The 24,629-nt window shown below is 44.3% G+C and overlaps 2 protein-coding genes across 2 annotated transcripts in view; both read right to left on the bottom strand.

The window, feature by feature from the left end:
• MAPK1 (mitogen-activated protein kinase 1) overlaps window positions 1-24,629 on the bottom strand; it is a 102,403-nt gene that overhangs the window by 14,299 nt on the left and 63,475 nt on the right. Inside the window, exons 3-6 of the mRNA XM_060119648.1 lie at window positions 23,669-23,858; window positions 11,442-11,558; window positions 4,581-4,695; window positions 4,182-4,313 (exon numbers count right to left, since the gene is read on the bottom strand). Of these exons, the coding sequence (XP_059975631.1) occupies window positions 4,182-4,313; window positions 4,581-4,695; window positions 11,442-11,558; window positions 23,669-23,858 (554 nt within the window). The remainder of the gene's footprint in view (window positions 1-4,181; window positions 4,314-4,580; window positions 4,696-11,441; window positions 11,559-23,668; window positions 23,859-24,629) is intronic.
• LOC132502964 (non-histone chromosomal protein HMG-14-like) lies at window positions 18,877-19,228 on the bottom strand. The gene has a single exon (XM_060119283.1). The coding sequence runs from the start codon at window positions 19,226-19,228 to the stop codon at window positions 18,923-18,925; it is 306 nt and encodes a 101-aa protein (XP_059975266.1). The 3' UTR covers window positions 18,877-18,922.

Raw genomic sequence — 24,629 nt, 5'->3', positions numbered from 1 at the left:
AATGCTCTTAAATATTGTTCGTTTTTAATAGTATGATTTTTTAAAAAGTATTTGATCATCAATTGTTTTGGAATTCACTTTGATGTGTGAATAGTGATTTAAACTGGTTTTCTTCCAAATAGCTATTCAACTAGCCCAGTACCATCTGCTGAAGAATAATCATTTCTTCCCCCTCACGGGAGTAATTTTGGAGAGAATCCTAAGCTAGATTCCTTTGAAGAAAAATCTACAATACTACTGGTTCAAGGGACTCAACAGTCCCAAATTTCCAACACACATGTGAAAAAATATTCAATCTCACTCTTAAAGAAAAACAAATTAAAATGTCACTTCCCCCCCATTTGGTTGGCAAACCCAAAAGTGCAATACCCAGAATTGCTGGAACAAAAGACATGTGACAGAATTGCCAAGCTGCCTTTCAGAGAGACTCCACGGATTCACACTCCACCAGCTGCCTCTGAGAAGATCCCCTTCCCCACAGCCTTGACCACACAGTGGGTTATCAAACTCTGTGATTCTTGCTACTGTGATGACTGGGAAAAAAATGGAATTACTGACCTTTCAATGTTCGTATCTCATATAATAAATAACAATGAGTCCCTTTTCCTATATTTAAAGAGACATTTACATTTCCTTTTCTGTGAACTCTTTGAGTTCACTTGGGTTTTCCCATAAGATCTTATGGAAAAATCTGAACATTTTGGCCAACCCAATACTATTAACCAAACTTAAAAGCACCAGTGTTTCAGCTTGAAAGTTTTAATTTCTTGAGATCCCCGGGGTCTTCCATTCATTTCTTCCTGTTATTTTCTTGCAAATCTAGACTATTAGCTACCTGCATGCATGTTCTTAAATCTGTCTTATTGCTGCTGTTCTATGTCCAGGGCCTTAGAACAGACACCCATCTATTTATTAAATGAATACATTTACCAATGCTGTAATAAGAAACTAGAAGCAACCTGGTGGCAGATAAATATGGCCCCCATTTCTTTGCAGCTCCTCCCACGAAGGGGTGGATTCATTTCTCCCCCTCTTGAGTCGGATCTGACCTTGTGATGTGCTCTGACCAACAGACTGTGGCAGAAATGTCCATTTCTGAGACCCGGCCAGGAGAGACCTTGCAGCTCCTGCTCTGGTTCTTTTGGAATGCTGTTGCCAGCATGAGAAGCCCAGTCTGGACCACTGTAGGACGAGAGCCAACGGGGTGCTAGGTGCTGTGAGGCACCCTTAGGCCATGCAGCACGAGGCAAGCCGAGCAGACCCGCCCAGCTGCACCCAGCCCTGTGGGCTTTGGAACAAATATGTGCTGGTCCGGTTTTTAAAATTTTTGGTAATAAGGGTCAATTTTAGTAAGATCCTCTTCTCTATCTCATTTCACAAGGTGCCACATTAACCTAGTTATGGTTTGGTTTCAATGTAACTGTTTCTAAGTTTCAGGTGTGCAGCATCATATGGGGTGATCTGAAGGCTCGGAGTTGTGGAGGGGTTTGTTGCACAGCAACAGATAACTGATGTGAATGTCAATGTCCAACATGAGGTTGTGAAAGACACTACAGGCCACGCACAAGGGAACGTTATGTACCCATTTTTTATAACTACAGAGACATAGAAAGGACCCAAGATATATAAATGAAAAACTCTGTCTTAAGATCTCAGAACCTAGTCCTACCAAAACCAGCAGTATAGACATTCACACAACCCTGTGATGCAGGTACTAATATATATATTTTTGTTGTTACTGTTTGTTTTTATTCTTTTGTTTTAGGCTAGGGAATTTTTTTTATTAGTTTCTGCTTTATAACAAAGTGAATCAGTCATACATATACATCTGTTCCCCCACTCCTTCCCTCTTGCATCTCCCTCCCTCCCACCCTCCCTATCCCACCCCTCCAGGGGGTCACAAAGCACCGAGCTGATCTCCCTGTGCTATGCGGCTGCTTCCCACTATCTAGCTACCTTACGTTTGGTACTGTATATATGTCCATGCCTCTCTTTCGCTTTGTCCCAGCTAATATTTTATAAATGGGAAAACAAGAGGCCCAGAGAGGTTAAGTAGTTTGTCCAAAGGATGCTCAGCTGGTAAGCGGCTGGGCTGTGGACTGAACCAGGGAGGTCTGGCTGCAAAGCCTGTGCTCTGGACACATGATGTTTTATGCCCATTTCAGCACTAAACTCCATCTTTCCACTTGATTCTGTGTATAGTTCTTCCCCGCTTTTTCATTATATTCACCCAATACCTACAATTCAAATTTAACTGGATTTTAGTGGGGTTAATTATTAACTGAACGAACCAATCTCAAAGTTCATGACCTTAACCTAAGGAAAATAAGCTAAAGAAAACCTAAAATAATTTGATGCAAATTATGACTAACTAGAGAAAAGAATGAGGAAACAAACAGGAGAAAAGCCCAAGAGTTCTGTTTCTTGTAAGGTCTTAATTGTACAGTTTTGTTATGTACACACCTCTTAAAAAAGGTAACTCAGGAAATCAGATCTAGGTAACATGCTTGGGATGGAGGACGATACAGCACACAAGCCAGTCTAATCAGTAATACGTGGCAAGGCATGGGAAGTTCTAATTTTGAAAATTCTGCAACTAGAATACATTATATAACTATAACTAAATAGGTAGAAGCTGTGCACACGTTGGTAGAGCAAACATTAAAGGTTATTTTGGGATTCTGATAATTAAGACTATTTCTTATTCTCTTACTTTTTCTATACGTCCAAACTGTCTACCATAATCATACACTACCTTTATATCAGAGAGTTTAAAAGACAGTTCCTCTTATATCCAAAAGAAATTCAATTTTAAACCAAGTGTTTCTGAAACTTGGCTCAGGTCAACACAAAAAACAAATTTAACATCTAAGCAAATCGTTGTTAATGTTAAAAAATACACATATATGTACACACACACATATATGCATACACACATATTAGAAAAAGCTAAAATTCAGTCAACAGCAGACTGGATGTAAATATTGTAAAATCGCTGCACTAACATGTCAGCAAGCTGTTCTTGGGTTCCCTCCTCTGACACCTTCCTTCCACTCTAAGGACCCCTTTGATGACACCAGGCTCACCTGGACAACCCATGCTAATCTCCCCACCTTAAAGTTAGCTGACGAGTAACCTTACCCCTCTCTGTCATGTAACCTAACATGGATTCAGTTTCCGGGAATTAGGACACGGACATCTTTGGGCATGGGGTCATTATTCTGCCTACCACACTTCTATGACAGTATAAAGTTAAAAAAATAGCTGCCTAATATATTTAACAGGTACATGTTAAGCAGGAATGAAGGATAATATAATTATTAAACAAAATTAACTTATAAGATATCAAAGACTAAAATCGAATGTATGACCTTTCTCTTTTATGGAACATGCTCTTGGAACATATCTAAGATATCTTCACCCAACCTAAGGCCATGAAGATTCTATCCTGTTTTTTTCTCAAAGCTTAATAGCTTTGGTCCTTCTATTTAGGTCCATGTTACTTATTTTTTGCACACAAATGTCTAATTGTTCCAGCACCATTTGTTGAGGAGACTGCCACAGGCACCAGTACAGATAAATCTAAATCTGAAATGCATTCTGCTGAGTGGAAGAATCCAGACATAAAAGGCTACGTATTACATAATTGCAATTCTATGACATTCCGGAAAAGGTAAAGCCATAGGGACAGGAACCAGATCAGATGTTGATTGCCAGGGACTAGGCGAGGGAACTGACTACGAAGGGGCACCAGGCAACTTTTGGGGACAATGGGAATGCTCCAAAACTTGACCGTGGTGAAGTTACAGGACTGCATACGTTTGTTAAAATTCAAAGACTTGCACAACTAAAAAGGGTGAATTTTACTCTATGTGAATTATTCTGTGATAAACCTAACTTTCAAAATGATCAAATGACAAGATGACCTTAAAAAAATTGAACTTAATCCAAGTTAAAAAGTAGCAAAGAAACTAAAACGCGGAAAACTAAACAGTCACCTCCAGACTCCCTTACCCTATGGCCACCGCTCCCAAATAAGAGGGAAGAAAGAAATGAAGAGTGACCACCAAATAAGGCATTATCCAACAGCCATAGACTAGTGACCTACTGCTTTAATGAATAAGACAAAGAAACAAATAAAAGCTAAGCCTAAGAAAAATAATCAGTGAAATCACATTTACCTTTGGAGTCAGCATTTGGGAACAGCCTGTTCCATGGCACCTTATTTTTGTGCGGAAGAGAAAGCAAATAGTTTCTAGCTTTTAAATTTATTATACAATTCAGGTCTTCCTGGGATGGGGATCCAAGAATACCTATCAGATAAAATAATCAGCTGTTAATTATCAAGACCAAGGTAAACCAACTGCATACCATCAGCAGTGGGGCAGAATGGGCACTGACATTCAATGTCTTCTCACTGCCTCCCAATGCTTTTTAAAAAGTCCTTAATGTTTTAAATCAAGGAAGATTAAAAAAAAGCTCATGTCCATCACAGGCTGAAGAGTTGCTGGAACTCTTCTTAATTTCCTGAGGGTACTCTGATGTATACAGTGGGTCCCCAGAATGCTCACGAACCTTACCCAGAATGTGGTTCAGTTGGTCGAGGTAATGCTTCCCCGGGAAGATGGGCCTGTTGGAGAGCATCTCTGCCAGGATGCAGCCTACAGACCAAATATCAATGGACTTGGTGTAGCCCTGCAGTGGAAAGGAGAGAAGATGGAGAATGACCTCTGCTGTTCCATGACACAACGAGACCTTTCTGCATGACAGGCACAGGGCTGCTGGAGTGTCAGCTTCTCCTCTGGCTCTGTAATTCAGAAATAAGAGACCATGGAGAGACAAATATCATTTGGCTTTCTTATAAGACACTAAACAACCCAGATTGCTTGATTTTATTTCTCTCTTCAAAGTTGATTAACTTGTTATTAAGTTAGAATTTCTGCAGTATACTTCATTTCTTTTTTCAAATGATTTGAGAGAAAGAATCAGAATCCTTGTAAGCTGAAGCTGGAAAAAGAAAAAAACAGAAACAACCACTGATTGCTTTAGGACATTTGTGGCCCACTTACTCATTTTGGAAACCTGGACTTCCCTGGTGGTGCAGTGGTTAAGAATCCGCCTGCTAATGCAGGGGACTCGGGTTTGAGCCCTGGTCCGGGAAGATCCCACATGCCACAGATCAACTAAGCCCGTGTGCCACAGCTACTGAGCCTGCACTCTAGAGACCGCGAGCTACAACTACTGAAGCCCGGGCGCCTAGAGCCCATGCTCTGCAACAAGAGAAGCCACCACAATGAGAAGCCTGTGCACTGCAACAAAGAGGAGCCCCCACTTGCCGAAACTACAGAAAGCCCGTGCACAGCAACAAAGGCCCAAAGCAGCCAAAAAATAATAATAAAAATAAATTATAAAAGGGGGGGGCATTGCTACATATCCAGAATATCTTTATCCATTTTGAAAATCATTAAAAACAAAACACAGGGCTTCCCTGGTGGCGCAGTGGTTGAGAGTCCGCCTGCCGATACAGGGGACACGGGTTCGTGCCCCGGTCTGGGAGGATCCCACATGCCGCGGAGCGGCTGGGCCCGTGAGCCATGGCCGCTGAGGCTGCGCGTCCAGAGCCTGTGCTCCGCAACGGGAGAGGCCACAACAGTGAGAGGCCCGCGTACCGCAAAAAAAAAAAAAAACAAAAAACAAAACACAACAATTACCCATGATCTCTGCCGAAAAGAAGCACGTGCTGGCTCCATCATGTCTCACCGATCCCTATTGCTTATCTCCTTTTTCTATTCATTTTTCAGGTATATTTTTTTCTTTTAAAGGAATTCGGTGAAAAGACATGGAAGAATTATCATATAACAGTAAAAAAAAAAAAGATGTTACTATATAAGTTGAGTTTTATGGAGAATGCTTAGGTATAGTGATAAATAGAAGAAGAAATGTGGAGAAAAGCTAGAGGGAAAAAATTTCTACAAATATTAAAGTTTATGGAAACATAGCAAAGTATTTTTTGAAAATCAAAGAATTAATGATGAGATCTACAGCTCTGATAAAATGGGATGAATTTCAAAACAATTCTCTTCAGTAAATTACAGAGATTTAAAGTATCTTCCCACAATTTCCTAGTACATTGATTGATTCATTCATTATTTATGGCTGTGTTGTGTGTTTGTTGCTGCACGCAGGCTTTCTCTAGTTGCAGCGAGCGGGGGTTACTCTTTGTTGCCGTGCGCGGGCTTCTCATTGCAGTGGCTTCTCTTGTTGCAGAGCATGGGCTCTAGGCACACAGGCTCTAGAGCGCAGGCTCAGTGGTTGTGGCGCACAGGCTTAGTTGCTCCGCGGCATGTGGGATCTTCCCAGACCAGGGCTCGAAGCTGTATCCCCTGCATTGGCAGGCGGATTCTTAACCATTGCGCCACCAGGGAAGTCCAACGTGGTAATTATTATTACTATAATTAACAGTAACTATAACCATAATGATGGTGGAGACCTGGAGGACGCCATCGTAAACCAAAGGATCAACATGAACTTCACCGATACCGACACAAACCAGGTGTGCCTCCTGATGTGACAGATAATGCGCTGAGAAGAAAACACTCTTTCTGTGGTATTCATGCCCAAAATGCATGACACAAAACTGAGGCATGTGCTACAAGTAGCTGACCCGCACCATTCAAAAACATCAAGGTCAAGAAAGGCTGAGGGGGCTTCCCTGGTGGCGCAGTGGTTGAGAGTCTGCCTGCCGATGCAGGGGAAACGGGTTCCCCGGTCCGGGAAGATCCCACATGCCGTGGAGCGGCTGGGCCCGTGAGCCATGGCTGCTGGGCCTGTGCGTCCGGAGCCTGTGCTCCACAACGGGAGAGGCCACAACAGTGAGAGGCCCACATACTGCAAAAAAAAAAAAAAAAAGGCTGAGGAACTATTTCAGATTAAAGGTGACTAAAGCAACAATGCAACGTGTGAGCCTTACACACATATTGAGAAAAGCTACGAAGGTTATTATTGGGACAATATCCAAAATCTGAATATAAATGGGGCATTACTATTGGATTAGTGTTAATTTTCCCACTTTTGATTACTGTACTATGGTCACGTGAGAGAACACCCTTCTTTCTCACCTCCACTGCTGCCGCTCTGGGCTGGACAAGTCTTTGTTGGGGGGCCGGCCTGCGCACCTCAGGGTGCTCGCCACTGCTCTGACCTCTCACTGCTCGATGCCGGCATCACCTCCCCTACTAGTTGTGACAACCAAAAATGTCTCTAAACACAACCAAATGTCCTCAGGGAACATTCGAACTACTGTTCTAAGGACACACATGGTGAAATGCTTAGTGCTAAAGGTGCACATCTACAATCCATTCTCAAATGACTCACAAAAACAGGCACACAGAGAGAGAATGAAAAAGCAAACGGGACAAAACATAAAGAGCTGGTGAGTGTGCATCTGAGGTGAAGGGTGGAGAGTTCCAGCCAGCAGCTCTGTGAGGCGGCTTCCCTCTGCTTTAATACGACTGTGATTCTGTTTCCCTCTTCACTCATTCTCTCACATGTGTACAGGAGATTTTTCTAGAGATTACATGACATTACAGGATATTATACATGAAACGTGACAACAGTGAACCGTGCTTCCCTAACGCTCTGTTACAGAATCACGCATGGGTGTTGGTGTCAGGAAGAGCTATGGATGCCATGGTTTCAGATTTCACATGGCAATTAGCCTTTCCTCTGCTGGGTTTTGGTGTGGTATCAATGATGAGCCAAGCGTAGTTGAAAAGACTACTAACTCTCCCTTTCCGAGCTTCGTGTGAAGACTCTTCAATAACTCTTCACTAACTTCACCGAAACAACATATTTGACAGACTGAATGCAGAACCAGGTGAGAATCCAGCAGTGTTCAAATCAAGCCAGACGCTGAAGAGATATGCAAAGATGAGAACACCACTCTTCTCACTAAAATGTTTTTGTTGTGGAAAATAAACATTTTAAAAATGAGAACTATCTAGCTTTTTAACATTTATTTTTATTTTTTATTTTATTTATTTATTTATTTATTTATTTTTCTTTTTGCGGTATGCGGGCCTCTCACTGTTGTGGCCTCTCCCGCTGCGGAGCACAGGCTCCGGACGCGCAGGCCCAGCGGCCATGGCTCACGGGCCCAGCCGCTCCGCGGCATATGGGATCCTCCCAGACCGGGGCACGAACCCGTATCCCCTGCATCGGCAGGCGGACTCTCAACCACTGCGCCACCAGGGAGGCCCTAACATTTATTTTTAAATAAATTAATTTAAAAATTAATAAATACTTTAAAAAGTTTCAGTTTTGGGGCTCCAAACTGGTGGCTCAGCAGTTAAGAATCCGCCTGCCAATGCAGGGTACATGGGTTCGAGCCCTGGTCTGGGAAGCTGCAACTACTGAGCCCATGTGCCCTACAGCCTGTTCTCCACAACAAGAGAAGCCACTGCAATGAGAATCCCATGCATCACAATGAAGAGTAGCCCCCGATTGCCACTAGAGTAAGCCTGCACATAGCAACAGACCCAATGCAGCCAAAAAAAAAAAAAGTTTCCGTTTTAATTTCTATATAGTAAATATTGATAGATAAAACCCACATAAACAAAACCTGCTTGGGGTCTTGGATAAATTTTTAGACATTCTGACATTGAAGGAGTCTTGAGAACAGAATGTTTGAGAACCCCTGCCTTTTCTTTTCTTGCAATGTTTCTGCGAATTGAAAATTCTATCAAAATGAAATGTTACAAATACACATACACACACAGTGCTCTAGCTGGCCAAAGCTAAGAAAATGAGTATAAAAAAAAAAGAAGATAATGCACAGCAAACAAACAAACAAAAAACCTCACAGCCACCATGAGTCCATAATCATGTTTTCAAAACAAAGACAGGGGTCAGAGGAAGAGAAAGAGAAAGGGGGGAAACCTCTTCTTCACAGATGAATGCCAGCTCATCGATGTAAAAGGAACAATCAATTTAGAAAATCACGTTTTGCAATGGGGACAATGGTCCTCAAGGGCGCACCCCTGGGGGAGAGGCTGCCAGGAAACAGAGGAGCCACACACATGGCTTCCAAGACTGTGGGGTTTGTGCCAGAAAAGTGTGACCTAAACCTAATCAGGAGGAGCCAGTCCCAAGAATTCAGAAAGAGAACCGCTGGGCACAACACCACCTCTGTGCTCTGCCAAGTATTCCATGTCATGGAGAAGCCAGGAAGGCGGGAGGACTGTCCCAGATGGGGGTGACACACACAACTGGGATGGCACTGAATGAGCGCCGGCCGTCACAGGCGCTCGCAGGGTACTGCGGCTGTGGGGAAGCACACCACCTTTTCGGGAGTATTAGTGAACTCCTAGCATCAGTCGAGGTGTGCAGTGCTGGTTTATGTTGGTGAAGTGTGAGAGGGTTTGACACAAGGGAAGAGAGAGAAGAGACGGGAGAGAGAGGGAGGCAGAAGATGTCAACAGCTGGTGCTGTAAGGGGAATATGGGTGTTCACTGGACTCTCTTCTGTGGGTGTGAAAATGTTCTAAATCAATAAAAAAGAAAATCCTGAATACATTGCTAGAAGTAACATTCTCAGGCTAGAGGCATTATAAATAAAAAAGGATTCAAACTCAGTTTTGACTGTAGTTAACTCTGCAAAAACAGAGGCCACCCTCCTGGCTACTTCCCCCTGGAGGGTGGCCAAGAAGTGAAGACAGGGGAGCAGCTCAAGTGGGGATGGATGCTGTAAGACCACAAGGCCCCAGGACCCAAAGGACAGCTTTCCTTCCAGCTGGCAGGCACTGCTGCACACACGGGCGCCTCTGGCGTGGAGTGGCTGTCACGTGGCCCATCTATCCACAGCAAGAACCTGTTGTGTGGGATTGTCGTACAGAATTATGAGAGAATCAACACAACATTTTCTCCTTTGAAACATCTGTTACACCAAATCCTTCTTTAAATGTAATATATTTTAATGGAATTTTACTTCCATAGCTAAACTAAACACAGGTATGATATCAAGAATAACTAACTGCTTTAAACAAATTCCGTTTCCTCACAAAAGCAACCTACATCCCAAGCCCTTTCACTCGTAAAGGATGGAGGAAGAGAATGCAGCCTATGGGCTAATTACACCTGTTCTTCTCATTCCCACGAAACCTCTCAGGATGATTTCTGGTTCCTACACCTGAACACGGGGTCCAAAGTCTGTTTTTATAGCTTTTTTTCTTTTTTTTTTTGGTTGCACTGGGTCTTAGTTGAGGCAGGAGGGCTCCTTAGTTGTGGCTTGCCTGCTCCTTAGTTGTGGCATGCGAACTCTTAGTTGCGGCATGAATGAAGGATCTAGTTCCTGGACCAGGGATCGAAGCCAGGCCCCCTGCATTGGGAGTGTGGAGTCTTAACCACTGAGCCACCAGGGAAGTCCCTATTTTTATAGCTTTTCTTCATGTATATTAATGTTACACTATGGAAGATGGAACCGAGATCAAGAATCTGTCTTGAGATATGAGATACAGGATTAGATATTAGATGTCAGTTGCACTTAACTTCTCAAATGTGACACCTTATTCAAATACTACTTGCAAATGATATATTAAAAATACTGAAACTCCAGGACCTCCCTGGTGGTCCAGTGGTTAAGACTCCGTGCTGTCAATGCAGGGGGGCACGGGTTCGACCCCTGGTCAGGGAACTAACATTCCATATGCCGTGTGGCATGCCCAAAAGATAAAACAAATAAAAAACAAAACTGAATCCCCACAGCAGCCCTCACTGTTTGCCACTGTTGCTCATACACCTAACAAGGATGTCGTACTTCACTCTCTTGCTTTTATAAATTTTTCAATCATTCCTTATGACCCAGACAAAGACCTTGTTAGAAGTGTGCTTTCGATCCAGATGCAGGGACTACCATTTGGAAGCAGGACCATCATATAATTTTGAAAGAATTATAGCAGCTCCAATTTTTTCCACACCAATGTTTTCTTCCAATTATACTATAATTTTGCTAAAGAGGCATTCTTCATTATCAGGTATGTCTGACCTTTACAGAAAAGCTCTGGTCCGCATTCACAGAAACACACACTGTATACAGAGCTCGTCTCTGACACAGAGCCAGCCTGCCCCTGGCAGTGGCAGCCGCAGGAGTGAAAGCTGCCCCAGGTAGGACTGCAGGAGAGCTGACCAGGGGGTGGGACACAGACCATTCATTGTACCAGTGACCAGGGAGGCGGGCCCTCCAACTCTATAACACATCAGCACTACCCCAGCCAAGGGCCCAGAAGTTCAGTGTTGAATGGGAGACAAAGACATACCTTGGTTCTGACCAGACAGGCCAGGCCTCAACCCAGGTGGAAAGAGACTTACTGAGTGGGAGGCTTACTGCAACTCACGTCCAAAGCTCTTTTGCCTCTTGGTTTTCCTTTATGCAAACTTGGTCCTTACCTTGGAATTCAACATAATTTCCGGAGCCCTGTACCAACGTGTGGCAACATACTCCGTCAGGAACCCTGTGTGATCATGGTCCGGATCTGCAACACGGGCCAAGCCAAAGTCACAGATCTAAGAGAGAAAATAACAGGACACGTTCTTAGAGATTCTAACCAATTTAACATCAAAACGTCATAAACACAAAAAAGACAGCAGTAATGATGACAAGTAACTGCTACCATTCCTATGTGGCAGATGCTTCTTGGAATTCTACACACTCACTCTTACCTAATCCTCACCACAATCTGAAAGGCAGCTGCCACGCATCAGACAGGAACAGGCTGGAGGAGTCTTGAACAGAACACATCTTCAGAGGTATCCTCACCTCTCATTATCTGCTTATCCCACAGCAACCTTGCTTAGGCCACTTGACAAAAACTGTTCTGCTCAGAAAATAAGGTTACCCAAACCAGACCTCTCCTGCTGACGCTCAGGGGTGGTCATCGTGGGATCAGCCCCTCTCCCACACTCGCCCTCTCTCCACAGACCTGACCTCCTGCTGGTCCTCCACCTGCTCTTCCTACCTCCTTCCCCCTCCACGTAGCCAAACCCACTCCCAAAGCTTTAAAAGATATTTCACATACTGAAGATGAATCTTTTAAAAAAAAACAAACACCCAGCTTCTAATTTCTCCTGACTCACAAAAGTACTTGCTGGCCTTTCACCATTCAAAGCTTTGGTGCTACTCCAGCTCCAATGTATAAGGAAAGTAACTATAACATATTTAGTCCCGTACAATTGCAGGATATTTTAATTCCTAGCTCCTGGGGAACTAACCCGAGAAACAGAGAGAGATGTTAACAAAGACACGCCAGAGTTTAGCAGAAGGCAGCCTGGAAGACAGAGATCACTTTGGAGGCTTATTGCTTTAATTCACCTAAGAAGTGATAAGGGTCTGAGCTCAGGCCATAAAAATAGGATAATGAGGAAGGGATACACCTCAGAGATACTCATGAGACGTAAATGGACATCAGTCTCTGCTGAGAGATCCCATAGTTGAAGTTCTCGACAATTCAGAAAGACTCTGAATGCTCCCGTCCACCTCACCAGTGTCTCCCTCTAGCCTTGGACACTGGCATCCCCATGTGGCACCTCTGACCCCACAGGCCCTGCTGCTTGCTTTGACTGCAGCACTCAAGAGAAGTGACGTATCTGTGTCGCCCAATTTCCGTCTTTTGACATACTGTCACTGCATCTTCAAAAGGAGCCAATGTCACATCTGCTTCCCCAGTTGCTCTTCCATAGGCTACGCTCTAAGCGCACCCTAACAGAGCTGCATGGTGAGGCTGTCTGGGCCCTCTCGCAGCTGACAGTCCCCTCTTGGCCTCCATCACCACCCCGCGCCCCCCAGCACCAGCCTCACCTCTCGAGCCAGCCAGCTTGCTGATGCCATCGCACCCTCAACAGTCCCGGGCCTGTCAGAGGATCGGGCTGATGGACGGCCATAAGTTTTACAGGGGGACCGTGGTAAGCTCTAACCTCAGCTTGACTGATCTTGAGGCTTTCGACATACCTGCAACCCTATTTGTTTCCTTAGAGCCTATTCTACCAAGTCCCATGAAACAAACTGCAGGAATACTCAATTCACCAGCAGTACAATCCCTGCAGGTGTGATTCCAGCTCAGGAAGCAAGAGAGGAGCGATTTCTCCTTAAATGCAAAGGTGGGTCCTCTAAGCCATCCAGAAGTCACCATTTGCCACGCCGGACTACCACCAATTCACGTCAATTCCGTGTGGCTTCAACTTTCAACACAGCCCACAGTTTCTCCTCTTTTTTCAGGGCTAACACCTCATCCTCTGATTCAAGTTCAATCAAAGCTCAGCACTTGGTCTGCCCTCTGCATGTAAATGGACACTTGAAGCCATATTCTGAGTTGTGTGCTCAGAGAAGAAATACTGCATCTCAGCAGCAGAGTAAAAGCACTGTAAGCCCCTGACCAGGATTCCCAGATCCTTCACCGCCCTCTACTACACTCAGCCCCACACAGCGTGGATGGGTTCAGACTTCATCCACAGCTTTTTGTGGGTCAGTGGAACCACAAAACAAATCCCAGATTTAAAAAAAACAGCATATAGGAAATTCCCAGCTCAGTGAGGCTAAGTACCGAGGCTGACGTCTCCACACACCTCTGGGAGCGTGGACAAAGAAACAGAAGCCGCACTTTGGGAGGTTTGATGAGATTCTTAAACATCTACAAAGACAGGATAAGTGGTGTGAGCAACTTTACACACAGCTGTGGCAGACTGGATTTTCTAAAGAGGGTCATACCAATATAACCCTTACCCATGCTCCTGTTTCAAGCTCTTTGGCTGAATTTTTATCAAGAGGGCAGGATCTATCTTCCCTTCTCTTGAATCTGGCCAAACCTTTGTAACTGCCTAAACCAACAGAATATAGTGGAAGTGATGCTGTGAGACTTCCGAGGCAAAATCATAAAATGCAATGTGGCTTCTACCTGGCTCTTTCCACTGGGGTACTTGGAACACCCTGCCCACGTTGTGAGGACACCAGGCCACGTGGGCTACACGTGGCCGTTCCGTGGCATCAACTGCCAGGCCCTGTGGGAGATGACTTGAGCCTCCACCCCTGTATCTTCTAGCCGAGGCCCAGAGGCTGGAGCAGAGACCAGTCACCGCCCACCACTGCACCCTGACTGAACTCCTCACCTGCAGAAACTATGAGCTCAAACGTGATTCTTGTTGTTTAAGTCCACTATATATATATTTTTATAACAGATTTTCTTTTTCTAGGGCCATTTTGGGTTCACAGCAGAATTCAGCAGAAAGTACAAAGAGTTCCCCATGTACACCTGCCTCCCCCACTATCAGCATCTTGCACCAGAGCGGGACGTCTGTTACAGTCGAGGAACCTACACTGACACATCATTATCACCCGAAGTCCACAGTTTACCTTCAGGTTCACTCTCGGTGTTGTATATTCTATGAGTTTTGACAAGTGTGTAATGACATGTATCCACCAGTACACTGTCATACAGAAATAGTTTCACCACCCAAAAAACTCTGTTTTGCCTTCACTTGGTCTTTTTATCCTCAATTTCTTCTTCTTTGGAAGGCCACTACATTTTGAGGTGATTGTTACAGAGCAAGACACAGCTAACATAGTGGTGCCGGACAGCGTGCTTATTAAGATGGAGCAGCCCTCTCTGAGGAGGACCCATGTGCAGTGACACTGGAACACTGAAGAGATTCCAGCCACAGGAAGACCTTGGGAAACAAGAGCAACTGCCCGGGAGTGTGTGAGGGACAGGGTGGCCCCACAGCTGAAACCTCTCCAAGTGGCTCTTCAACTGGCTGCCCTTCCAACATCTCAACCGACAGGGCCTTAGTCTGTCTGGAATTAGGGAGACTAGCTTTACCTGACTGCAATCTGATTCCTCCTCAAAATTCCTGCCAGAGTGTTATTTCTAAAACATAAATCACCTTTCTGGCTCAAAAATCTTTTAACCAATCCCCTCTGCCTAGTAAATAAAGCCCAAATTCTTTAAGCAAAGACCCTCCACACACTGTCTGCTCGGCTGTCTCCCACCACCATCTCTGTGCCACATCTGCTCCTACGGACAGTTCCATGCCCCTCCTGACTCCGCGACGCCCCCTCAGTTGAGGACCTGATGCTCACCATTGCCTGACCCTAAATACCAGCATAAAAGTGACCTCTTCTGAGAGGTTTCCCAGGAACCAACACCAATCCCACGAATGGCTCACATTTCTGAACTCTGGTAATACTTTGCTTGACATGTATTATATGTTAAGCACATACCCACAATCCATGACAGTTAGCTGGATATATGCCCATCCCCACAGCTGGAATATAAGTCCCTAGAAAAAGGCAATACTCAATTAACTTTTTATCCCTAAGTGGAGTGGGCTCTCAATATCAGGTGAATTAAATGCCTTATTTCAAATGTTTATAGGAAGCATAGCAACTCAAGTGGATTAACTGGCAGAGACTAGTACTGACCACTTTTCACAGTATCTGAACTACTGATTATCTCTTAAAAGTAAAAACCAGAGTACAGGGCTTCCCTGGTGGTGCAGTGGTTGAGAGTCCGCGTGCCGAGGCAGGGGACGCGGGTTCATGCCCCGGTCCGGGAAGATCCCACATGCCGCGGAGCGGCTGGGCCCGTGAGCCATGGCCTCTGAGCCTGTGCGTCCGGAGCCTGTGCTCCGCAATGGGAGAGGCCACAACAGTGAGAGGCCCGCGTACGACAAAAAAAAAAAAAAAAAAAAAACCAGAGTACAGCATTACCATTAATGTAAAATCTTACATTAATACTTAAACAATAATGTTAAAAAAAACCCTGCATTGTTCAGAGTGGCAAAATGAAGAAGGAAAAGTTTTAGAATTAGCAGCATTCCTTCCCCACGCGGAACGCTGCAGTACTGCTCCTTCTTTAAACAAGAAATAAAGCAGCAGTTGCTCCTCCTGTCTGGAAGCCATCAGAAGGGGTCCTGTGGCCTGAGGGTCACTGTGGGCTGGGAGGAACCGCAGCAGCCCGGTGGGCTTGAGAGAGGGCTTCAGACCAGGACATGGTCTAGGTGCAGGGTGAACAGGGAGTCCACATGGGGAGACGGTGGCAGCCCACCCAGGGGACTGGAGGCTGAGCAGAGGGTCCAGGGATTATATTGCACAAATCAATTACGTCACTGAAGGCTGCAAAATGGCGACTTCTCTAATTTTATTATTCCTTGTGCATTTATTAGCTGGCATTTATTTTAAGGAAGAGCCATCATTCATCAACTGGGGCTATTTTCTTACCCTGATGCCCAGATCTCACTGGAAAGACAGGGAAAATGTTTAATCCTTTCCCTTTAGTTACCAATTTTCAGAATAGTGAGTTGGTATAAGGAGGATCGTGTTTCATTACTTGTATCCTCCACTCCTAGTATTAGGCATAGAACCAGCAGGTTCTCAAAATTTTTGATTATAATTTAAAAAATAAAGAGGGTGATGTAGGGTTTAGACCTCTACAAGATTGCACAACTCGGGACTTCCCTGGTGGTCCAGTGGTTAAGACTCCACGCTCCCAATGCAGGGGGCCCCGGGTTCGATCCCTGGTCCGGGAACTAGATCCCGCATGCTGCAACTAAAGATCCCGCACATGACAAAGATCTCGTGTGCTGCAACTAAGACCCGGCGCAGCCAAACAAATAAATATTAAAAAAAAAAAAAAAAAAGAAAGAAAAGACTTCACAACTCCATTCACGGTATCAATGGAAAGCTCATGTGATTTTTTAAAGTTCCTTTAACACAGCATTAACCAAAAAACTGTCAAGGCTTCAAAATAAAAAAGCAATAAAATTCACTACAATTCTATAAGAAGGAAGGTAGACAACCAGGATACAGTACAAGAAATATAAAATGACCTATCACTCCTACTTGGCTACTTTTTGGGCTGAGCAAATTCAAATTCTCATAAGACAAAAGCCAGCCCCAAAGACGGTTCATTTGTATCTTTCAAAGTCCTCCTTCCCATGCATACTCAGAACCACACGTACTGTGAGCCTAGCAGCCCGGAACTCCTCCTGGGGCTGCTGGGGGCTCAGTACGCAAACGGCGAGGACACGGACTGCTGGAGACCACACTCCTCTGGCAGTTTCATTAAAAATATGCAAGCAGAATCTCGAAGTAGGGTCTACAACCCTTGTTTTTCTGCGGTCCTGAGTAATAAAGAGGAAGCCTACAAGGAGAGGGTCCCAGGAGGGCCCTGAGGCTGGTGTATGCTGGGTCTCTGGGCTTCAGGTAACAAGTACAAAGCATGTTTATAGAGCCAAAAACTAAAGGTCTAAGACACTGAGAAGAGTTGATATCCTGAGGGCTCAAGACTAGAAAATACTTAGTAACACAGAAGCTAATGGAAGAAGGAAGAAGTGACATCATTACCTACTTGAAAATTCAAAAAGGACCAAATAACAAGTCAGTAAGGCCACCGGTCACAAACTTTCTAGGTACAGGGCTTGTGGGAAAGCATCATGGTCACCCCAAGGTCTGAGGATGTGATGGGCATTTGGGGAGTCCAGAGCTCCACCCTCCCACGTGCACGTGCCCTGGCTGTTGGACATGCTCCCACGGCAAATTGGTGACTCGGTGACACACCACACTCATCTATGGAATGAGAGTCTCTCCTGAATATTCATGCCCATGTGGATGATGCACACCCCACATGGACATTTTGAAATGGGTGAATTGCACTGCTGTAAATATCTAAAACATCCTATTGTGTTTCTGAGTGTGTGTTAAAATTGGGCTTTGAAAACAATGCCTGGATTGTGCAGATGGCCAACAAGACATATATATCAGTGTGGGTGTCCATTTTGGTGAGCAGTGAATAAAATGGCCCGAGGTAAAGACAAGTCCACAAACAGTGAAGAGACAACAGACAAAGTAGTCTAGTTCTGTGCTTCTTCTTAAGGACAAGCATTTTCAAGCCAAAGTAAAAGTCAACTTTTCCCAGAAATATTCCATACTTAAAATGTTAACAATGGCTCTCCAAAAACAAACAAAAGCAATCTGCCATAAAAGGACTGTGATAAGAAACAGAAAGAAAAAAAAAGCACTAGGAGACATAAAAATATTCACTGTAATTTTTTTCATGTGCTTCAAGAAATTCTTTCATAATTGAGATTTTATTGGCTGTTCTGAGGATCAGTACACAGACATTTCAATTTGTACACAATTCTCAACATACGTACCAAAAACCTAAAAAATCATGTAGTTGTGATTCTTTTCTGAACAGTTATTCCAGTGACTTTCCAGCTTAAAATTTGGGGGCAAATTTTCCTTCACAGGATATCAAGCACCAATATCTTCAAATATTGATATGTTGTTACATCGTAAGTCCCACTAATTCACAATTTAATATCATATACACTACATACTCAAATTGTCAATTGTTCACAGCACATTAACAGTTACTAGAAGAATTGGACTACCATGACCAAAGATGTTACAGAGTGCACAAAATTCTGCCCAGGAGAGCCAAGATCAAGGGGTGAGTGGTTTGCTTTAGGAAACAATTCTACCAAAAACAATGTGGGAAGAGAAGTAATTTAAAGTGTTTAGGACATTATATGTACAACTGACTTCAAACTGCCATTTAGTATGCTTTGTATTATAGGATATAAAAGCTACCTTCCATCTGTGGAATGTTAAGCTGACACCCAAGACAATCAAAGCCTCCCATATTCAATATCCCACTATTTTCTGGTTGTACCAAAAAATAAACAACCAGCAAATGATTTCACTTCTTAAAAAAAAGCATTTACACTTAAAAAATGGGATGAGGTGGTATTCCTTCCTTTTAAAAAATGTTTCTAGAGCTACTAAAAAACTTGCATTTACAAAATAGTTGATAAAAATATTCCTCTGGATTGTACAAGAAGGGAAACGGACCACTGATAGGACCAGGTGTGTGATATTAATCAGACTTGGCTTCTTTCTCTCCTGCTTCATCAGAAGCTGGGCTCTCCTCATTTTTAGTTTCTCCATTTTCTGCAGGTAAGTCTTCTTTAGTCTCTTGGTTAGCCACTTCAGCCTGTTTTCCCTTTGCTCCCCTTTTCCCTTTTGTTTGCACTTTTTTGTCGAAAGATTTATCCTTTCTTGCCGCCTTTTTTGGCTTCGTTTCCACTTTTGCAGGAGCCGGTTTAGCTGACAACCTCGCTGATCTCCTCTTGGGTTCCTCCTTCGCCGCCCCCTCGGCGGAGCTGACCTTCCTCTTGGGCATCGTGGCGGCAGGGTGGGCGCATGCCAGGTGCCTGCGGGCCGCGGCGCGCCAAGAGCCTTTGCGAAGCTGGGCTGCCTGGACACTCTTTTTTTTTTTTTTTTTTGCGGTATGCGGGCCTCTCACTGTTGTGGCCTCCCCCGTTGCGGAGCACAGGCTCCGGACGCGCAGGCTCCGGACGCGCAGGCTCAGCGGCCATGGCTCACGGGCCCAGCCGCTCCGCGGCATATGGGATCCTCCCAGACCGGGGCACGAACCCGTATCCCCTGCATCGGCAGGCGGACTCTCAACCACTTGCGCCACCAGGGAGGCCCCTGGACACTCTTCACTGTAATTTTTCAAGAAAATCACTAAGAGCCGACAAAGTACGGCCATTGCCTTGTGTGCCAACCTGGCTCTCATCTGCACAGATCCATGCACAGGTATCTGGCTACACCCTATGTAGGAAGTACATGAATTTAACTCAGAAGGATCCTAAGAGGTGACAAGAGTCCAACCGAGTCATACCTGATGCAGGAAGCTGTCCTCCACAACGTTTCACAGGACATCTGCCACCCTGCTTTAAACACCCAACGACAGCGGATAAGATGATTGCCTGATGACAGGACCCACTGCCTTTTTAGATAGTTCCAGAAGGCTCTCCATGATCAACACTTCAGTGATCACCAAAGCTGCAGCCACACAGCGCAGGCCTCAGTGTTGGTGCACTCTTATTCTTACTATATTCTTATTCTTACTATATTCTTATTCTTACTATATTTCTATTGTTCCTTCTGCCTGTGCCCAGCCACTCGCCCACTGCAAGCCTGACATGCTGAGAGGGACAGCACTACAATCCTCCTTCCTGATGCCTCACAGCCTGGTCAGAACCAACTCACCTCTCTCCTTTGTGTGTGTTACAACAGACAGTACTGCAATCATCTATTGCTTATCAGACTCCTGACCTATCAGTTTTCAGACTGCAGGGACAGACACTCACCTCCCTTGCCAGGTATGCCTTACACAGCTTCCCACAGGAACGTTTGTGGAAGTGAAGTCCACGAAATGATCACTACTATACATCTATACGTACTTTTCAAACAAATTTATGGAGATATAATTCACATACTACACAATTCTCCCATTTAAAGTGTGCAGTTCAATGGTTTTTGGTATTATATCACAGAGCTATATGACCAATACTACTATCCAATTTTAGAACATTTTTATAACCTCAAAAAGAAACCTCCTGACCATCAGCAGTCTCTCCCAATGCCTCCCCAATCCCAACAGCCCACAGCAACTGCTAATCTACCTTCCATCTCTACAGACACATCTATTCTACAATATGTGATCTTTTATGACTGGTTTCTTTCCCTCACATACTTAATAATGTTTGCAAGATGCATCCATATTGGGCTTCCCTGTTGGCGCAGTTGTTAAGAATCCGCCTGCCAATGCAGGGGAAACGGGTTCGAACCTTGGTCCGGGAAGATCTCACATGCCATGGAGCAACTAAGCCCGTGTGCCACAACTACTGAAGCCTGTGTGCCTAGAGCCCGTGCACCACAACAAGAGAAGCCACCACAATGAGAAGCCCGCGCACCGCAACAAAGAGTAGCCCCCACTAGCCGCAACTAGAGAAAGCCCGCATGCAGCAATGAAGACCCAATGCAGCCAAAAATAAAACATAAATAACTCATTAAGATCCATTAAAAAAAAAAAAGATGCATCCATATTGTAGCACATATCAGTACTTCATTCCTTTTTATTACACTGTATGGATCCACCACATTCTATTTATCCATCGTAATTTGGACATCTGAATTATTTCTGCCTTTGGGCTATTACACCACTATGAATATTTCTATATCTGTCTGTGTGCGGATGCATGTTTTCATTCCACTCAGGTATACACCTGGGGCCGAGTTCTTGCTGACACTTATCATCTGATTATATCATTGTAGTGTGTGTGAAATGGTATCTCGTGGTTTTGATTTGCATTTCCCCACTGACTAATGATGTCAAGCATCTTTTCATGTACTTATTGGTTGTTTGTATACCTTCTTTAGATCCCTGGTCTTTTCAGACTCTTTGCCCACTTTTAAATTGTGCCATTTATCTTTTAGTTGTTAAGCTGTAAGAGTTTTTCATATATTCTAGATATAAATCTCTTATCACATATATGATTTCCAAATATTTTCTCTCATTCTGTGGGTTGTCTTTTCACTCTCTTGATGAGTTACTTTGTAGTGCATGCTTCTCATCTCTTTTTTTTTTTTTTTTTTTTTTTGCTGTACGCGGGCCTCTCACTGTTGTGGCCTCCCCCATTGCGGAGCACAGGCTCTGGACGCACAGGCCCAGCGGCCATGGCTCACGGGCCCAGCCTCTCCGCGGCATGTGGGATCTTCCCAGACCAGGGCACGAACCCGTATCCCCTGCATCGGCAGGCGGACTCTCAACCACTGCACCACCAGGGAAGCCCTCATGCTTCTCATCTTGATGAAATACTTTTTTTTTTTTTGGCTATGCCACGCCACGCCACGCCACGCCACGCCACGCCACGCCATACAGCTTGCAAGATCTCAGTTCCCCGACCAGGGATTGAACTCAGGCCACAGCAGTGAAAGCACTGAGTCCTAACCACTAGGCCACCAGGGAACTCCCTGAAATCTATTATAAAAAAAAAAAATGTTGTTGCTTGTGTTTTTGGTGTCATGTCTAAGAAGTCTGCCTAACACAAGTTTGCAAGAATTTACTCCTGTGTTTTTTAAGTGCATTCTAGTTTCAGCCTTTAAACTTAGATCTCTAATCCATTTTGAGTTAATTTTTGTACATAGTACAAGGCAGGGAGGGGTCCAAACTCATTTTTTTTTTTTTGCATGTGGTTATCCAATTGTCCCAGCACCATTTGGTGAAAAGACTATTCTTTCCCCAGGGAATGATCCTGGCACTCTTGTCAAAAGTCAGTTGATCATAAACATGTGGGTTGGGGCTTCCCTGGTGGTGCAGTGGTTAAGAATCCGCCTGCCAATGCAGGGGACACGAGCTTGAGCTCTGGTCCAGGAAGATCCCACGTGCCGCGAAGCAACTAAGCCTGTGTGCTACAACTACTGAGCCTGTGCTCTAGAGCCCGCAAGCCACAACTACTGAGCACGCATGCCACAACTACTGAAGCCCATGCACCTGAGCCTGTGCTCCGCAACAGGACAAGCCACTGCAATGAGAAGCCTGCGCACTGCAATGAAGAGTAGCCCCCACTTGCCACAACTACAGAAAGCCCGTGTGCAGCAACAAAGACCAAGCACAGCCAAAAATAAATGAATAAATGAATGAACGAATGAATGAAAAAAACCCAAAAACATATGGGTTTATTTATTGACTCAATTCTACTCCAGTGGGCTATATGCCTACTCTTATGCCAGAATCACAATGTCTTGATTACTATAGCTTTGTAGTAAGTTTTAAAATCAGGAAGTGTGAGTACTCTAACTTTGCTCTTTCATAAGATTGTTTTGGCTATTCTGGGTCTCTTGAATTTCTATATGCATTTCAGGATCAGCCTGCCCATTTCTGCAAAAAAAGCCACCTGGGACTCCGATACGGACTGCATTAAACCTGTAGATCAAACTGGGAAGTACTGCCATCTTAACAATATTAAGCCTTCCAATCCATGAACATGGGATATCATTTCATTCATTTAGGTCTTAAATTCACATGCATTTTTACTAGACTGAATCCACACTCCCTTCATCATACTGGAGACAGCTGTAGCCCTCCCTCCTTATTTAGCTCTGCCAAGTAGCAGGCCTCTCACCACTGTGGCCTCTCCCGCCGCGGAGCACAGGCTCCGGACGCACAGGCTCAGTGGCCATGGCTCATGGGCCTAGCCGCTCCACAGCATGTGGGATCCTCCCAGACCGGGGCACGAACCCGTGCCCCCTGCATCGGCAGGCGGACTCTCAACCACTGCGCCACCAGGGAAGCCCTGCTTCCCATTTTTAAGAGAACTCTAAGGACTATAAAGGATCTAGGGTTTCCCTATTTATTGGGAGTGCATTCTTTAGGAATCTAAATCATTAAGGTCGACTTTTCTGCTGTTTTCTGAGTGTTTACTGTATAAAACTTATCAAAGAAAAAGGTGACTAACGAAATATATCTTTTAATGTACACATGATCCTATTTACATATATAAGTTAAAAAGTACATGTGTATATAAGAGCATAGTAAAAATTTAGATGAAAATACACCAATTTGTTATAGTGGTTACCTCTGGAGAAGGAGGAGCAATAGGATGGAGAAGAAAAAGAGAACTAGCACCCTTTACTTGCATTTTTTTTTGCCATAAATGTTTTCATGTATTTCTGGTGTAATTTTAAATCTGAGTAACAATAAATATAAATATGCCCCAGTAACATGAGTTTTTCAACAGATATCACCCTAAGAGTAAATAACCAAGCTGACCTTGAGATCGCAGGTGGTGTTGAGCAGCAGGTTGGAAGGTTTGAGGTCACGGTGCAGCACATTAGCTGAATGGATATATTTTAACCCTCTGAGGATCTGGTAAAGAAAATAGCAGATATGGTCGTTGCTGAGGTGTTGCGTCTTCAAGAGCTTGTAGAGATCTGTTTCCATGAGGTCCTGTACTATATATCTGTTTGGAAAGATTAAGGTAACACACCAAAATAGCTGGTCACACTTAGCAAAGCACTGAAAACAAAACGAACCCAAAAGGTCCATTATTACATCATGAGGCTCAGGAGGGAAATGAGAACCTGATGAAAACTTGGTACACCTCAACAGAAGGAATTGGAAAGTCGTGAACTCCTTCTTAGGTCCTGTGAGACAGCAGGCATCACGCCTGCCTGATGTGCGCAGTGATGCGCTAGCGGAGACCTGACGCAGGTGGTGTGGATGAGTCCTGGTCTCCAAGCTGTCCACCATCAACAGACGCCCTCTGGGGTTGTTGGAAAGGGCTGGGGGAGGGTGGGGGCCAGCACCAGGCACTCCCTCCTCTCTGGCCTAGCAACAACTCAAAACGTCACTGTTCTTTTACCTCCCTTCTTGTCCCCCTCCTTCTCACAAAAATCAACCATAAAACTTTTGGAAACACAGGCCTAGAACACATTTGCTACTAAACTCAACCCTCAGTCTGTATGCTTCACTCTTCAATTAAGGTTAAGAGTATAAATAACTAAGACTGTTGGAAGTTGTGCTAGGAAGGGGTCTGTCCTGGTTGAGCTCCTCTTGTTTTCCTGCCTATCCGTGTATCTCATTATCTAGAATTTTAGTTATGGCTAACTTCATTCCCATAGAAAATAAATTATAAAAGCCGCTAGGTTTTAACTTCACCACGATATTATTTCATTAGTGTTTTTGCATTTCTTTTATTCATTTCTGTGTAAATATTACACATCTACAGATT

This window comes from Mesoplodon densirostris, chromosome 15, assembly GCF_025265405.1.
Source record: "Mesoplodon densirostris isolate mMesDen1 chromosome 15, mMesDen1 primary haplotype, whole genome shotgun sequence".
NCBI classification, from domain to species: domain Eukaryota; kingdom Metazoa; phylum Chordata; class Mammalia; order Artiodactyla; family Ziphiidae; genus Mesoplodon; species Mesoplodon densirostris.
Note: the sequence above shows the minus strand (reverse complement) of the source record. Positions and strands in the feature narration are given on the sequence as shown.

Coding starts and splice junctions, on each gene's coding strand:
- LOC132502964 (XM_060119283.1), bottom strand. CDS start 19,228: ATGCCCAAGAGGAAGGTCAGCTCCGCCGAGGGGGCGGCGAAGGAGGAA.